Source organism: Triturus cristatus, chromosome 11 (assembly GCF_964204655.1).
Source record: "Triturus cristatus chromosome 11, aTriCri1.1, whole genome shotgun sequence".
Taxonomy (NCBI): Eukaryota; Metazoa; Chordata; class Amphibia; order Caudata; family Salamandridae; genus Triturus; species Triturus cristatus.
This window is the reverse complement of record NC_140594.1, coordinates 669,484,543-669,497,651: the sequence shown is the minus strand read 5'-3', so window position 1 is coordinate 669,497,651 and position 13,109 is coordinate 669,484,543. Positions and strand designations below refer to the sequence as shown.

Here is a 13,109-nt window from a genome sequence, read left to right as displayed (position 1 = left end):
AGAGCTGGCTCCATCAGGGGCCCTCTCTGCCCATGCCTGAATACGTCTCTGGCTGTACTCAAGGCCACTACACATGTAAAACATTGACACCGTAGTGATGGACGCTACACAAACATGAAAAAAAGATTCAGTAAGTATGTTATGATGGTAGCTGAAAGAAGACATTCTACATCGTCACATATGAGTAGCAATTTGTAAGGAGAAAGGAGAACCATTTATCACCAAAGAAGTCCCTGTCACTACTCAAAGAGAGAACTAATTCTCATTTCTTGCACTTATTGCTGCTCTTCCCGGCTCTTCCTTCTTCTTTGATTGCTGGTGCTTTGCCCACAGCATTTATAAAGCTGCATCTTAGCTTTATTCTAGCTTCTCTTTCATTCATACATGGCCCTTCAAAGAAACTTGCCAAAATAATGTTGTTAGCCTGTGCAATGTCGCGATCCGTGGCTTCCTTGAGATGGAGAAGACTCGTGTTTAGGTGGCCGCAACAACTCTAAGTCTGTCCCCCCCCACTCAACCTCCCTCCAACAGTATCAGACCACTCCCCCCCCCACACAGAGGCGACAGCCTCTGTGCAATTATTGTTAATTTGCATATTTCACAGGAAAATAATTTTTGATGGGTAACAACTGTGGACCCCAAAGAATTCTTTTAAAAATTTTGGTTGGCACTCTCAAAAATTGCAAGCATTAACATGCATAATATCTGTTAAGAAAAATGAGACATCTCCGGCATATCAAGCTTTCTAGGGACTTTTATGAAGCAAATAAAATACCCAACATAGCAACTTAGGTTTCAGTCATATGCTTTCAAAACGTCAGCTCTAAACCTGTTGCTTGGGTCCTCCCAAACTCAGAGCATTTGCTGTTTAAACTAGTTTCCCAAAAGTGCGTATCCTAAATTTGTACCAGTATTTTTTTTGGTTGCATGCGTTAAAAGCTGCAATTTTCCACCTCTACAGCAAACCTAAAATTGTCCCCACTCTAGGGATGGCGGGTGGTAAGCACTGAGTGACATGGAAGTGTTTTCAATGCTACTCTACCTCTTAGCAGTCTTGAAACACATCATGTAGCTTGATTGATAAAGTAGCGCCTCTTCAGAATAGGGTCATTGGTCCATTGACTAATCTCTGGTCTTTGAAGACGTGATTGCGTGTCTCAGTCTTGTGTTCGCTTCGGACGTCTGCATGAGGATCTTAGATCAAATATGAGTCTTCTGCTTGATTTGGCAGTCCCCAAAGGGGTCGGCGCCAACCTATTCTTCATTCCGCAGCACCCGTGGGAGCACTATGCTCAGCACGGCTTCACTGAGCCAGATATCCTGAAGGGTGCTGCACAAAGCTCGCAGGGAAATGTTGGGAAGTAAAATGAATTTAGATGGAATTCATTACTGCATCATGAGTGATCTTTTCCATCTTTCTAAAGCTTTAAATACAATTCGAAGAGCTACCTGATCACTTTACCTTGTGGACTCGCTTATTAGGACTGCCTTGTAATTCTGATGAGGCTGCAACAGGCCTCAGAGTTATGGGTCTCAGAGGAATACCCAGGATCCATTTTGTTCATTGGGAAATTCCAGCTGTTTCAGCAGCCAAAATCTCCTGGTGAAACTCTGGGGAAAAGTGAGTAATTACTGTGGTAATCGAACAATGAATCACCAATTCTCTAGTTTGCCCTCATTTCTAAGAGGACCGCTGGGGTACGGTTACTGTTCAATACTCATGTAAACACTGCCACAGGGTTAGTGGGAGAAATAACAGGGAATTTAGAATCAAGCCCACTTGTATTCATTGCAACTGTCTGAGGAGTCACCCACAATACTCCTCATCTGTCCTTATTTTGTAACATTTGCATCTAGATGTATGTGTCCAAATCATACCTTCCAGCAGTGGTGTCCATGATAAGTCACCAGGGCCTCAGCTATGCCACATTTTCAGGATAACTACTAATGATGTAGCTTGATATCAATGTAGAGGTTTTGTATGTAAATTTTGCTCATGCTCAAATCTTGATCGGAAACGGCTCTAATCCCACAGCCTTACAATAGAGGTCCCGCTGAAGAATAAGACCATTTATAATGCGTGTCCACTTAGTTATGGTACAGTGTAGGGATAATATATGCTCAGTGCTGGATTAAACCCTGTGGAGGAACCTAGGCTGTCAAAATGTCTGCCCCCCCCCCTCGCAAATTATCTCTTAATATGTTTTTAATTTTACCAACCAACAATTTTAATTAACCAATTTTATTACAAAAAACTAAACATTAATAATTAAATTAATAAACCAACAACATTTTAAATATTCACTTTTCTCAATGTTTTTGTGGTGAAATCTTTCAAGATGTCTTGGAAGTCTACCTTTTGCAAGATGTTGTATTTAGTGACCATAAAGGCAAGTGAGTTCAGACTTTCTTGGGTCATTGAAGATCGATTACAATATCAAATCAATATTTTTATGATCCGTTGTCGCAGGACCCATAAAAAGATTGGGGTCCATAGGCCCGTGCCTACTTTGCCTATTTGGTATTCTGGCACTGTACATGCTTATGTTTTTTAACATATAAATGGAAGGAGCACCTGCTGAAGAGTTTACCAGGATTTGCTGAACAGTGGAGGACACCTATGCACTTTGTTACTTGAATAATGAAGTTTATGTTTTGTTTACGCTTGATATGAGGTTCGACCTGAATGATCACGTCATGGTTGCACACTTGCCTAAAAAATGAACAATAACACTTACAGCCCACACGGTGATCAGTTTTCTGGCTATGTAGGGGTCCATGTTCCAATAAGTGAAAGGCAGGAAGGTGATGTAGAAGACCTCTTGTCCTAATGCAGCCGCAAACCTGAACAGGTAGTAGAGGAAATAGTTCTTCACAATGTACTTTACTGCTCGATCCTATAAAAAAAAAGCACAAACATTTTAATACTTTATTAAGGATATGCCTTATTAACAACATACTCTTGTACCACTCCTAAATAATCCTTAATTTAAGAATCCCAAAAGTTACAGTAAATTCCAGGCATTCCCCTCTTATACACATCCATTAACCGCACTGTGCTTTAATGCACCAAGTGCGCTGCACCACCAATTCTGATGCTTGTGGAAAGGTCATTCATGTGCACCGCACTTCAGAGAGACTTTTTCTCCCAACATATGTCCTTATATTCACAATCCTACATGGTGTACCTCCTTTATTTTAACCTCAATGACAGCCGATGTCTTACAGTGATACAGACTACCATTTATAGAACTGAAGTATGAAATTCTGCAATGAAGGACAGTGAAATCAGCACGTGAGCCGGGTTGATGAATCTGATTGGAAGGGGAAAGCCAGTTCCCATTTGCTACCACCTGTTATATATTTATGATCAAAATGTCCCTTTCAAGAAAACAAATCTATTAATAAATGCCATACATAGCTAATCAGTAATGCTCCAGCTAAGTGACTATGGGGGGGGGATAGTTGTAGTATGAAAGAGTCGATCGAGAGCCCCAACCCCTATTTAATAGGTCTGGACAGAGCCCCGCGAAGTGACCAAAAAACTCTGCCAAGCTACACGGAGTTCCGCAAGCGGCAGAGTGCATTAGGTCATGCCGTTCGCGCTGATTTTTAGAGCCGGGTGTTTGTCCTGCGCTGGAAATCAGCGCAGACGGCACCATGCAAGAGGACGCTGCTTCTTTTTGCTGCTCGAGTAGATGTTCTACTTGAGCGGCAGCTTTCTCTACGCAAACGGAAGGTTTCTCAAAGTGAGCGGTAGTGACCATCCGTGACCTCCCGCGTTGAGAAAACTCGCCAGGAGGTGGTCTGGAGTATGATTTTTTTTGGGCGAGCTCGAAAAGAACTCTTCTCCCCTACGCAGAGCAAAGTTTTTCAGAACTCTGCGTGCTACACGGAGAGCAGAGTGGGAAAAACTCTGCAAACTCCACCAGTGGAGCAGAATTTCACACCCAGTCCTACTATTTAACCAGGTGAATCGATAAAAATATTTTGTAAAGAAAGTTTATTTATACAGCTCTCTGCAATAAGCCACCCACCAGAACCAGGGCATATACAAAATTGTTTGCCATGCTACACTGAAAGGAAACTTATATATCCAAAAAGGAAAGCCAAGATGCACCAACCAATAATGCTCATCTATACATCTATCTAGTCACCTATATAGACATTATGTTAGAGAGCAATTGCTTCAGTAGATATTCAATGCAGCTCCTTCCACACAAAAAATGCGATGTTACGCGGTCTTCCGCGGGAGAGGACAAAATGGCAGCCTGTGTTTTATAAAATACACTTCACACAGACCTTGTGGAGGCTCTGGAAATACTCTTTAAGCTGTTAGCTTTGAATATATACTTTGCTTCCTCCTAGTGACGCCACGTGTAACATCACATTAAAGGGAGCATGATAAATAGGATTCCAAAAGAATATTAAGTCTGAGCTTCTTAATGTTTCATTAGAAATCTCAAGAGGCCCTGATCGTGGATTCATAACCTCAGAGATTTACTTTCATTTATTTATGGTACAATTGATGTATAATTTAAATATTGACTGTTTGTGCAAAGACTTTGGTATATACCTTTTACTAACAGTGTGCATAATTCATGGAACTATGGTAAATTCTGCAAAAATTAGATAGAATGCAAAATCAGCATTTCGCAATAAATGTTAGCGCAAAATGCATCTTTGCGTCCATTTTGGATGAGAAGACACATTTAGCATTTTAAAAAAGTGCAAAAAACCAAGGGTCTCTAAACATCACCACTCACGTTCTGGGCATTTGCATTGTTCTCATACTTCTGCACTAAAAGTTTGCCACAAACACAGTGCAATTACGCCACGTGGGGGTATGGCGACATTTCAGTAATTTCGTGTAGTAAGGCTTGTTACAAATTTCGTCCAGGCCTCAGCCTCGGATTGGCAAGGCGGGCTATCGGGCATAGGCCGATGGGCCTGTGGCTGAGGATAAGCCATTTTTTTCGTGGAATAAGTAGCCCCACCCGCCTGGGCCGTGTCCACTGCAAGCACACACGAGCATACTTATACTAACAGTGACGGGATGCACAGCCGGGTAACTGTCAGAGGCAAAGTGACAATGGCGTCTCTTGGTCTTCCCGTGTGAGGTGTCCCTTTCTCCTGGCCACTTCCGGGTGTGACAGCTGCCTCAAGGAGCTGCTAATGGGAAGTCATTAGCGCTTGCTGTGGAGAGGACTCGGGCAGTGGAGCACACTGGCGAATCGGAGTGGTGGGGGTTGGTGAGGCCAACTGGGAGCTCCTCAGTTTATTTATTCCCCCTCGCCTCCATGGAACGGGCAAAGATAAATGCGCCCCCTTCAATACCCCTTTGCCTGCCCAATATCAGTTACTGCAGTCAACGGAGAGAGGTTGTGGCCTTAGCTACTTCGAAACTGCTGAACCAGTTCAAGTTCCAGCGTCAGCTCAACACCCTGTGATTCTGGGCAAATCACAATCTACCCGAACCTAAAAAACATGAATCCAACCTTTTGTAAAGTTATCTGGTGCTCATGTTAAGCGTTCCAATGCCTCTCGTACAACTACATGTATGTGAGGAAAGTGATACCGTTTTTTTATTTTTGTATTTGCACGTTAGCATCATTACCTTTGTACGAATTTACATGTGATGCTAGTAGCATATAAAACAAAAAACAGATATACCTTTCACCAGTCTCTCAGCATTAGAGAGCTTTTCTCAAATTTTGTAAATAAAATGGGGTGGATATCTTAACAAGCCTTTACAATGCAATGGTCTCGGCATTGTTAAAGTTTGAGCTATTGGCATTGTTCATGACATTATTTTTGTTTATGTTTTTGTTTTGAAAACATTTACAACGGCATTGTTATTTACAATGTCAATAGCTTAATCACTCTCAAATGCGAGACCTATTGCATTTGCACCCACACACAGAGCCACACACACAAAGCCACCCACACACACACACAACCACCCACAGAGCCACTCACATAGAGCAACCCACACACAAATAGAGCCACCCACAGAGCCACCTACACACACACACACACACACACACACACACACACAGTAGCCCACTGACCTATTTACATTATGTGCACTTTGTGATCTGCATGGTACATGTTCTTTGCTGCAGGCACATTAACCCTATGTGCTACCTTTCCAGGAATCAAAACTTCGACTAGACAAAACTCCGATCTCTCTCTAGGAAGAACATTAAACACCAGAGTCATCATGACATTTTTATTGTTGCCGAAAATTACTAGAGGCCAGGAAGGAGGCAGCAAGCGCTTTTAAAACCTTAATTTACTTGCAAACATAATGTCTCCACCCAAAGTCAGCGCACGGTCACACCGGTTGCACTGCCCTAGAGCTGGCCCTTCTCAAGGGTCCTGTGACCTCAGTGACAGAGTCACTGTTGTTCTTGGCTGTGCTGCTTCATAGGCCTGCTAGCAAGACTAGAGGTGAACTTCAGTATGGATTGTGGTGGACAAACCTTTAAGGTTAACCCAGACTTGCCAGTGCTAGGGTCCACCTGCTGGTGCTAAGACACCAGCGCTTCTAAGGTCTTGCGAAGCCTTCTAAGGTCTAGCATGGGATTGTGCTCTCTCAGGAGAGTCGTCTGGTGTACTGGTTATTAAGGCTGAACCTGGTTCTCCAGTTCCAAATTCAGCAGCTCTGGCCATAGTGCCACATCGTCTCCCCCACTGAACACCATACTGTCCCACTGAGAAAAACTCACACTGCCTTCAACTACAACCCAATTGCTGCCGGCTATAAACACCTGGATGAGGCTCAATTTAAATGACGCAATAGACAAGAGCAATATGCGGCCTACAGAAAAAAGTAACATCATCCTGGAAAAAGCAAACACTCATAGGGGAATGCAAAATTTAGCAAACCATGTGAAATGCAAGCAGGAACAACATTGTTCCCTTAACGCTTTCACACTCACTATTCAGAAATCAGGGAGTGCTTTTGCCTGAAAGGGGCCTTGAATGGTCCCATTTCAATGTCCATTGCGGATATCCTTACAAAACGTTAGCAGTATGGTAAAAATACCACATCCCTGGACGCAGAGTCGCAGTACACATTTTGTTTTCCAATCCACACTTTGCAGTACCTCCAGGATTGGTGCACTAGTTGCAAGCCCCGGGAAAACAAAGACAAGGAAAAAATAAATAGTGCTTCACTGGCAAACTCTGTAAAAGTGGCGCTAATGTGTTTGGGTGTGAATAAAATCAATCTGGCCAGTTTGCTGCCACTGTCTTACTTTATTTAGTTATTTTTCATATTTTTAACCTTTTATTCCAGATGCTGCACCTTAGAATTAAAATACGACGACATTTCCAGCAAAAATGATTTCCTTTTTTGGATCCATTTCACAGGGGAGCAAATAAAAGAAAGTACAGGAAAGAGTGAGAACCCCATCTTGAAGTCAAGGTTTTCAGTGAGAGAAGAACTGCCGGGCTAGCAGGCGAGAGGCCTCAGCTTTTACACAGAGCTGCTGTGCCTGAAAGTCGTCTTCGCAGGCATCCCGACAACTCAAAAGATGGCCCCACAACTCGGTGATCAGAGGCAGGCAACCTCGCTCTGCACTGCCTTCGCCCTCCCCCTGCACCCTGCTGGGTGTCACCCCATGTGAGGGTGTCACCGGGTGCGGTCCGCACCCCCGCACCCCCATAGTGACGCCGCTGTGTCCAGGATCCGTGGGAGGGAAGGTAGAAGTTAGTTCAATAGTTAATAACAGCCCGTGCCCAAGCTCTGCACGAAGCCTGCCCCACCACATCTCCCTGCTTCCTTGTTGAATTCCCTTGGAGAGGGAAAAACGGCGTCTCCGGGGTGAAGGCACCGGCCGTGCGGGTCCAGGCAGACCCAGGCAGGTAGATAAACTTTTGCACAAACAGGAATTGCCTGTTCTCGGAGCTCCGACTGTCCCTACTTGTCACCGTCTCGGCCAGGTAAGGTGCTGGCGCCTGTGTTTGTAGTCAGGGGAATTGTATCAAAGCACCGAGACGTGGGGATCAAAGCTCTAGAAGACTTATGAGAGGGAGGGAGAGGGTGGGAGAGGACAAGTGAGGAAAAGGAACAAGGATCTAGCGATGTGGAGGGCATGTCGTAGATTCAGGGAGAAGGTTGGAAGTGGGCAGGAGGGGAGATGGGGAAATTGGGGGAGGGGGAAAATTGGGCCAAGCGAGGGGGAGGAGACAGAAGGTGAGATTTGTGGTGATGGGGCGAGTGAGGTGGAGATAGGAGAGACGGGGTGGGGGAGGCAGAATGAGGGAGACCGTAACAAGGAGGAGAAATGGAGAAACAGACAGGTGGGGGAGGGAGACAAATAGAAGGAATTGATAAAGGCGGCAGGGAGGTGGTCATTGGAAAAAAAGGCAGAAAGGGGCAATGCGGTCAAGAATGGAAGAGAGCGAGGGGCAGCGAAGCGAAGGAGCAAGTGTGAGAGACGAAACCGGGTGGAAGGCTCGAGCACTATGTAAATTACAAGAATGGAAGAGAGCAAGGGGCAGCAAAGCGAAGGAGCAAGTGTGAGAGACGAAACCGGGTGGAAGGCTCGAGCACTATGTAAATGACAAGAATGGAAGAGAGCGAGGGGCAGCGAAGCGAAGGAGCTAGTGTGAGACGAAACCGGGTGGAAGGCTCAAGCACTATGTAAATGACAAGAATGGAAGAGAGCGAGGGGCAGCGAAGCGAAGGAGCAAGTGTGAGAGACGAAACCGGGTGGAAGGCTCGAGCACTATGTAAATGAAAATAATACTGTTCTGTAGTGGCATACGGTTCTGAGCAGCAGCTACATTAGCACACACTGCAGCAAGGAAGAGGCGACCCCACGTCCCGCTCCGTTCCGACCGCGCACAAAATGGCCGAACATTCTGACGGTAAAAAAATAAAAAAAAATAAACACGCCCACCACGCATAAAAGGGGCAGGGAGTAAAAAATGAGAAAGAAGCGAAAAAACACGCCCCCGAATCCGAAAAAGGCGGGGCTTGTAATGACGGACAAAGCTCTTCTCCAATGGCTTACCAGCATTTAAAAGGCCAGCCAATGGAGAAGAGGGGCGGGTTCAAGCCCCACTTCTGAAAAACATTAAATCTCGCGAGCGAGACTGCGCAAGCGCAGCCTTCGCTAGCCGAGACCTAAAAACCCAGACTGATTGTGAAAGGCAGCCAGGATCTGTGGTATGTCCTGTTTCCCAGAGTAATGTAATCACATCCACAGCAATCCACATCCACAGGATAAAAAAGCAATTAAAAGGGAGTTCTTAGTATTTTTGATAATTTTAAGCTTCCAATATATATTCTTTTCCACTGCAATGTTCATTTACAATTTAAGTCCGCTTCACACATCTGTTTCTTTAACAAAGCTTTGCGTATATAATTGAATTAATTTTTTTGTGAAAATCAGAAAAAAAATTCTGAATAAAAGTATATCTTTGATTCATTTTTTTGAAAATGAAATAAATAGTATGGACAGCTATACAATGAACCAAAGTCAGAAGTGAGGTGCAAAGATTTACTGATAAGAAGATACCTCTGTAAAGGTCCTTGGGAATGAGAGAGGTGGACTCACATCAGCAATATATACTTGTGTCCCCCCTTTTCATTTCAGATTTTCATAGCCCACATTTCACCAAATGTACTTTAAAATATATATATTGGGGCCCAAAATGGCCAGGTGCTGGAGCTCATTATGGTGGTTTGGTACTCTGGCCAGACTCCTCTTCTCCAGGCCCGAAGCCGCTTTAGGACCAACAGCGGATGGGGAATGCTCTCCCTGAGGTCTGCTAGAGGATTCCATCTCATTAGGTTTTTCTTCCCGTTATCAGCTAGAAACATGAGAAGTACAATGTCTGTGAACCTGACAACATCAAGGTTGCAGCACCAGCACTCCTGGGCCCTAGCAGGGGGAATGCGGCCCAAAGTGGGAGACCTCCATCGCGACCCTGCTGATTTAAAAGTGACCTACACCGGGGTGTCGCAGGGGAGAATAAATGAATGTCGCTGCTTGAAAGCTGGTCCTGAAGGCCTTGCCAAAGCCGTTGAGACCTGCACTTAGAGAGACCTGTAGCACCGCACTTGCCATGCCTCCAAAAGAAACAAAAATAAAAGCAAGAAAGAACCATCTGACTTTTGATCTTCCACAATGCCCTCCGAGTAGGGGTGCAGTGACCGGCAGATGATGGACACAGCCCTTGGGGTTGATGGTTGAAAGTCTCCAATGGAATCTAATCCTGGCAGCCCTAAGAGAGCTGCCGTGAGCTGCATCAGATATCAAAAAGGCAAATCGCTTTAAACACGAAAATGGCTTCATTCACCCGCAGCAACACTGAACAGAGGGTACAGTACAGGATAACAAGATAAGGATTGGCTAGCTGGAGGCTTAGCGACAGCACTGCAAGATGATACCAGGAAGCTCAGGGAATTCAAGGACTGTGCCACTTCAGTTCTGGTTCATATGGAGTCACAAAGTGAATGCCTGGAAGACCAGATCTGTGCAGCCGACATCCACCTTCTAGGAGTTCTGAGAAATCCGGTGAGGAAACCATAAAGACTAGAATCAAGAGGATTTTGAGCTCCAAGGACATTCCTTTGGAGGATGGCTCTAGAGTTATAGTAAGGAAGGCATATCGAAACTCCACAAAGAAAATAAAGGAGGCAATAAGGAGTTCAGTGAAACTGTCATAGCAGAACTTTGAGCCCCACAAGACAGAACATATTTTCAGAGGGACATCCAGTCACAAGCCGGGTCGGATTGGGAAGGCGGGCAGTCCGGCGTTGGCCGAAGGGCTGGTGCCTGAGGGTGACACGTGGGCTGGGTTTTCAAAGGCATGATCTGCTTCATTCCTGCCCTGCCTGGCCATTGCACTTCAGGCTATGGTGGGCAGGCAAGGGTGGTAAGTGTGACAGTCAGTCTTACTGGGGACCGGGTGTTGCTCCATTTGTTGGGTTGTTGCTCCATTTGTTGGACCGTTCTTACCTCGGCGCTCTGTGGGGCCGCCTTGGCCCGGAAGCAGTGTCTTGCCCCTGACCCATCCCCTGCCAGGCCATCACATTCAGGCAATGGAGGGTGGGAGTATGCAAGACTCTCGCTGGGGCGGCGGTGTTTTCTGGCGATGGGCCGCCTACAGCTCAGCCCACACTGGAGCAGCAGTAGCTGTGCCCTTTTTCTAGACTTCTTCACTGCAAGACCATCACCCTGAAGCAATGGAGGGCCGGGGAGGGAGTGAAGGAAGAGAAGCCGCCCTGGAGGCAACCTTTATTAACCTATTAAACTAGAGAGTAGGTGTCCTTACAGCCAAACCTGCTGACTCTGGAAGTGGCAAACCAGGTTCCAGTCCCAGCGTTGGCTCAACATCCTGTGATTCTGGGCAAATCACTTAATCTCCAAGTACCTGAAGTAAACATAAATTTGATCGCGAGTTCATTCTATGTAAAACTACAAAAAGCAATTAGAGAAATAAGCATTTTATTCATGTTATCAGATTCTACAAGGGCCAGAGCATGATAATTAGAGAGCACTCTTTATATTAAAATAGCCATATTATTTTTACAGGGCTTTTCTGTTTTTGTTTAATTTAGCTATTGGTCATAGAGGAGTATAGCAGCTTTAGAACACCTTTTAAAGTTCTTACGTTGACTGTTTAAAATGCATACTGATTACAGAAAAAAAATATAGACGCTCTGTGATTTTCTTTATTTTTGCACCAGTCAGGAAATTAAAATACATGTCGGTTAAAAATGGCCAGGTTCCAACCCTAGCCAGATTAGGTATTAAGGCCCTTGGTACATTTTATTTCACCTTACCCACCTGGCCAAAATGCTGGGCTTCTCGTTTTCACCAATCATACTGATTCTATAGTCTTAAAATGCTTAGGTCACCAAACATTTCTCTAAAAATGAGTCCAAATGAGGTTTCATGCAAGGGCACAATCCCCAAATGGGGTAACACTTTTTTTGGGACTCCCCGGGCCAAAGTGCAATCCCAATCCGACCCTGCCAGGCCTACTTTGTGCACAGCAGAAGCCAAAGACAGTTTGCACCTTATAGGGTTTGTACCAGTCAATCAAATGTTAGCGGAGGGTATCCATCTGAATGGTACTCTTTCGCTGAACTCTGGCAGATGAGAGGCTGAGCTGACCCAATGGGATCTGTGAAAGGCGGGCTTAACATCGAGGTCGACAGTATTAGCCCAATGGCTTCGTTTCACAGGCCGGACTCACCGTAGAATAAGTACGAGAGCTAGAAAGCGTGCTTATCGAACATACATATCCACAATATTAGCAGTACAAAAATTAATTGCCATATTGATAAATATACTTTAAGTTCCATTCTTGCATCTAACCCTTTTATAACAGTACATACCAGTTACTAACAAATGTTTCTAGCTGTAAACGTGAAATGACTACAAAAGGTAATGGCAAGACTATCCTGTAGGATTGATACATTGCAATCTACTTTGAACATACAGATCAAGGCCATTGTTGATCAACAGAAGACGCTTGTTAGCGTAGTAGGCAGACGGAATGCAGGCTCAGTACAAACTGGGCTTGTTTTCACAGGATGCACACATAATTTGTAATTTCATAGTGCTCCATGCAGGCGCTTAATATTTCAAGGAGCGAGTCATGCTCAGGGGCTTAACGACTAATAATGCGTGGAGATGGATTTGCACAGTACATAGCCGTAACATAACTTATGAGGCAGCTTTACATATATTTATCAAACATCTCTTTGGGCATACCATGTTTATTGCATATTTGGTTTTTTGTGTTAAATCACTTGGCTAATTTCAAATCAATCTTTCACAAAGCCAATCAGTCTGGCATCGGCTGCCATCCTTTGGGCTCCACCGATGCTTATTTTGGCGTAGATTTTGAAAAACCTTATTTTTGTGAAAGGTGCCAGGGCTTTCATTGGCTAAAAGCAAAAATATGTTTTGGTCTCAAAAAGCATGAACGGGGAGCATAGCCAAGCCCATGATGGCAGGAGACATGTGAGGGCAGAGCTCTGTTCTGGGTTGCAGCAACAGCGAGACCCCCCCCACACCCTGCATCAGGGGCCGGGACTGGGGGGGCCGGGGAGGCTCCCGACCCAGTGCAGTCAGGTG

General features: G+C 44.9%; 1 protein-coding gene across 1 annotated transcript in view; it reads right to left on the bottom strand.

Annotated features, from left to right (window-relative positions):
* Positions 1 to 13,109, bottom strand: part of SGPP2 (sphingosine-1-phosphate phosphatase 2) — a 500,448-nt gene that overhangs the window by 387,629 nt on the left and 99,710 nt on the right. Inside the window, exon 2 of the mRNA XM_085634264.1 lies at positions 2,739 to 2,897. Coding sequence (XP_085490390.1) covers positions 2,739 to 2,897 — 159 coding nt within the window. The remainder of the gene's footprint in view (positions 1 to 2,738; positions 2,898 to 13,109) is intronic.